Source organism: Saccopteryx leptura, chromosome 1, assembly GCF_036850995.1.
Source record: "Saccopteryx leptura isolate mSacLep1 chromosome 1, mSacLep1_pri_phased_curated, whole genome shotgun sequence".
Lineage (NCBI taxonomy): Eukaryota > Metazoa > Chordata > Mammalia > Chiroptera > Emballonuridae > Saccopteryx > Saccopteryx leptura.
In genome coordinates, this window is record NC_089503.1 from 146,277,079 (window position 1) to 146,280,642 (window position 3,564).

The 3,564-nt window shown below is 47.2% G+C and overlaps 1 protein-coding gene across 1 annotated transcript; it reads left to right on the forward strand.

Moving 5' to 3' along the window:
- Positions 1–337: 337 nt before the first annotated feature.
- On the forward strand, positions 338–3,130 carry TMEM174 (transmembrane protein 174). The gene is made up of 2 exons (XM_066377018.1): positions 338–1,047; positions 1,232–3,130. Exons 1-2 carry the CDS (start codon positions 422–424, stop codon positions 1,335–1,337), a joined length of 732 nt encoding a protein of 243 aa, XP_066233115.1. The 5' UTR covers positions 338–421; the 3' UTR covers positions 1,338–3,130.
- Positions 3,131–3,564: the final 434 nt, after the last annotated feature.

The following is a 3,564-nucleotide window of genomic DNA, read 5'->3' on the forward strand; positions in this document are numbered from 1 at the left end:
CCCTGCACGGTCAGAGGCCCTGGTAGTCACCTTGCCATTTCTACAATTCTGGTTTTGTTAAGACACAAACAGGGCCTTGGAACAGTGCCGTAAGTGTCTAGAAAAGCACCTCCTAGCACATAAGGCAGGTAAATAAATACTTTTTGAATTACTGAATGAATGAATGAATGTGAATGAGAGAAAGAGCTTGTTATTGAATTGCAAAACAGAGCCCTTCAATTGCTGACAGCATATGAGAAAACTTCAGGCTTCATTTCTCAGACCTTTATTCTTCTAAACAAAGTTCAGGCCTCTCCCTGTTCTACTCTGTTAACCACAGAAGCCCAAAGTTCTTCCTAAACTAATCTCACCCTGCGATTCCTTTGCTCTAAGCTCTCATAATCCCTTTCCCTTCTAAGAAGCAGGTAATTGCGTGAAGACAATGGCGCAGGGCAGCAGCCCCGTGGAGGACTTTCCTGTCAACGTGTTTTCCATCACGCCTTACACACCCAGTACCGCAGACATCCAGGTGTCCGATGATGACAAGGCAGGGGCCACCTTACTCTTCTCAGGCATCTTTCTGGGACTGGTGGGGCTCACGTTCACCGTCATGGGCTGGATCAAATACCAAGGGGTCTCCCACTTTGAATGGACCCAGCTCCTTGGGCCCATCCTGCTGTCAGTCGGGGTGACATTCATCCTGATTGCTGTGTGCAAGTTCAAAATGCTTTCCTGTCAGTTGTGCAAAGAAAATGAGGAAAGGGTCCTTGACTCGGAGCAGACGGCAGGAGGACAATCGTTTGTGTTCACTGGTATCAACCAACCCATCACCTTCCATGGGGCTACTGTGGTGCAGTACATCCCTCCCTCTCCTGGCCCTCAAGAGCCCATTGGGGTGAACACCGCCTACCTGCAGCCAGTGCTGAACCCTTGTTGTCTCACCCCGTCGAGAGTGGTGGCTGTTGCTGCGCCAAGCCCTCCTCTGTACCACACCATCTACCCTTCAGAAAACTCTGCCTTTGTCGACGACCAGGACCACCCTTCCTTCGTGGATGGGGGAAACGACAGGTAGGTGTGTGTGGTGGGCGTCCTTCCCTCCCAGCAGTCACGCTCAGCGTCTGGGCAATGTTCGGTCTGTGAGGAAGGCGGTGGGCGACTTCAGCCTCTGTGTGGCCATGGCCAGGTCAGAGGCACTGGTTCTGGGAGCAGTGCTGTGGGCTGTAACGCATCTGTGTTTTCACTCATGTTTCAGGTCCAGCTCTGATGCTGAGCAGCCACGAGAGACACAGCTGAGAGAGGAGGAGGCTGTCCGCGTCTCTCCTCCTCCCTATGAGGAAATATTCTCCGTCTCCCGGTAGAGACTATAATGTCGAGAGGATATATTTAAGTCATTGTTGCTGACAGATGAAGTGCTTTATGCTGTGTGTAACCTTCAGATGTTAGACTGCAGAGCAGCCCAGGCAGCCTGACAGACACCATTTAAGGGGGGGATGGGAGGTAAAATGTCTCAAATTGGTAAAAATTAGGCTGGGATGGAGAAATGACCTCTTCTGATACAGGTAGAAATCCCCTGGATACAGTTCAGAAGCAGAAGCAGGAATCTTTCCTGTTTATCCATCACCCACTCCTTTCCTACGGGTGTCTCCATTCTCACGCCAGCCACCAAGGGGAAAATCAGTCCTGCTGCGCCTTTGGGAGTTTCCACAGCAGTGCGAGTCCGGATGGGAAGGAGGCAGGGAGGAGAATACAGGACTAACGGCAGCTTTCCCAGCGCCTGTTCTCAGTTTCCAAAGTAGATTTGCATATCTCAAACAACTTGGTTGCTGTAAGTTGTCTTCTGAGGACTCGGGGTATTTTAAAGGCTGCACAAAGCAAACAAACAAACAAATAAATATATGGAATAAAATAAAATAAAGAATATCTGTTAGAATATTAGATACATGGCTAAACCGTACAAAATAACTAATAATAGAACAAGGACGCCACTAAATCCTTAAGTTATCATTGGGTCACAGTGACTCCTGGCTGCTGATGTTTTTGTTGGCAAGGTGGAAGCTTGATATGTCCGCCCTAGGTTGGGATCTGGGCTGAGTAGGAACTACCTGGGCCTAGAGGGAACCCTGGGACTTCTCTCAGCATCTACAGAAGGGTCCTGTGAATTAGACAGAATAGAGCTGTCATGTCAATACCTGGAAAATCATGAATCATGGAAACAATCTTTATAGCCAAGACAAATTTACCTCCTTTATATAAAAACAACAACAAAAACTTGGTGCTCTTAATTGTCCTGCATCTAGACTGTGTAATAAACAACCAGAACAGACTTATAGACTTTGGAAGAAACGATTAAAATCATCAGGTTTTAAAAGAAATATATTTTTCTTAGGTTACAAAGATAAGGTCACTCAAGGCTACAAAGGGAGGCTTACACAAAGCAAGACAGGAGTTAATAATTCTTTAAAGTTTTGGCAGCATGTTTATATATGGAGTGGTTTTTACTCATTTTTATCAGAAATATCTACTTTTCCAAGGATATGATTATATAAGCCTGGTATATTATTATTGTGATTTGTATCTCTAGATCAAAATCTTTTCATGTGAGAATTCATTTCATGTTTGATAATAGGTGTTGGAAAATTATAATTCCGTTCACAGAAACTAGCTTTTACTCAACTTATTCATAAAATACTGGATTCCTAGTTGAGGGCCATTGGCTCTGAGCAGGAAATTGAGTGACAGGGATGCGGTTGAACATCACCAGTGGCATGTGCCCACAGCTGTGACACTTGGAGTCCTGTATACCTGCCTCCCTCACCCTATTCCCTCCTCTTCCTCACCCACCCTACAACTTTCTATTCCTGTGCTTGGGTTTGGTATAAAGGGAGGCTCAAACGGGACAAAGAATGTTAGGAAAGATGTCTCTGTGTGGAAGCTGGGAGGGTAGGGCAGCCAATTTGGCTGATGTGATGCAAGGAAGTGGCCTTGGGAAGTTTCTAGCTTCAGGCGGCAGCAACTAACTGTCCCCATTCTGACAGTGAAACACTGCTAACCATAGAGGTAACCAATACTTCTGAAGACAACGCATCAGAGAGCTAACAGCTTTAGGAGCTCAAGCTGGGAGGCTGGCCTACAACAGCCAGGGCATCAGAAAATGCGGGCTTTGCCCCTGCAGAGCTTCCAGCCTAGAGGGGGAGACAGATACTGATCAATTATTCTCTGACACCAGTGAGGGGTCGTGGGCTCTAAGAGGCACTTGAACTAGTCTGGAGAGTCACATCGTTTGGCTGGGGCAAGTGACTTAAAGGCCCTGGTCATGCATAACAAGGACAGGGAGCACTGTTTACATGGATAGCCTGGCAACTAGTGTTCTCAGGTTCTAACGACTGTCCTGGGAACTAAGTAGCCGATACCTATACAAAGAAGAGGAGGCAGATGCCTGGTACATCCCGAGTGGGAGACAGTGTTAGGAGGTGCCTCGCCGGCTGTGCTAACCTTTTTATTTCACTGTTGCTGCAGTCCTGAGAGAGAGCTGCCTTCCAGGACCCCACAAACTCCACCCACCAGTGTTCTTCCTTGGGACAATCC

What these genes read in the sequence shown, in the direction of transcription:
- TMEM174 (XM_066377018.1), top strand. Translation starts at nt 422, where the DNA reads ATGGCGCAGGGCAGCAGCCCCGTGGAGGACTTTCCTGTCAACGTGTTT. An exon ending in GTGGATGGGGGAAACGACAG is followed by an intron (nt 1,048 to 1,231) that starts GTAGGTGTGTGT and finishes CTCATGTTTCAG; the next exon opens with GTCCAGCTCTGATGCTGAGC.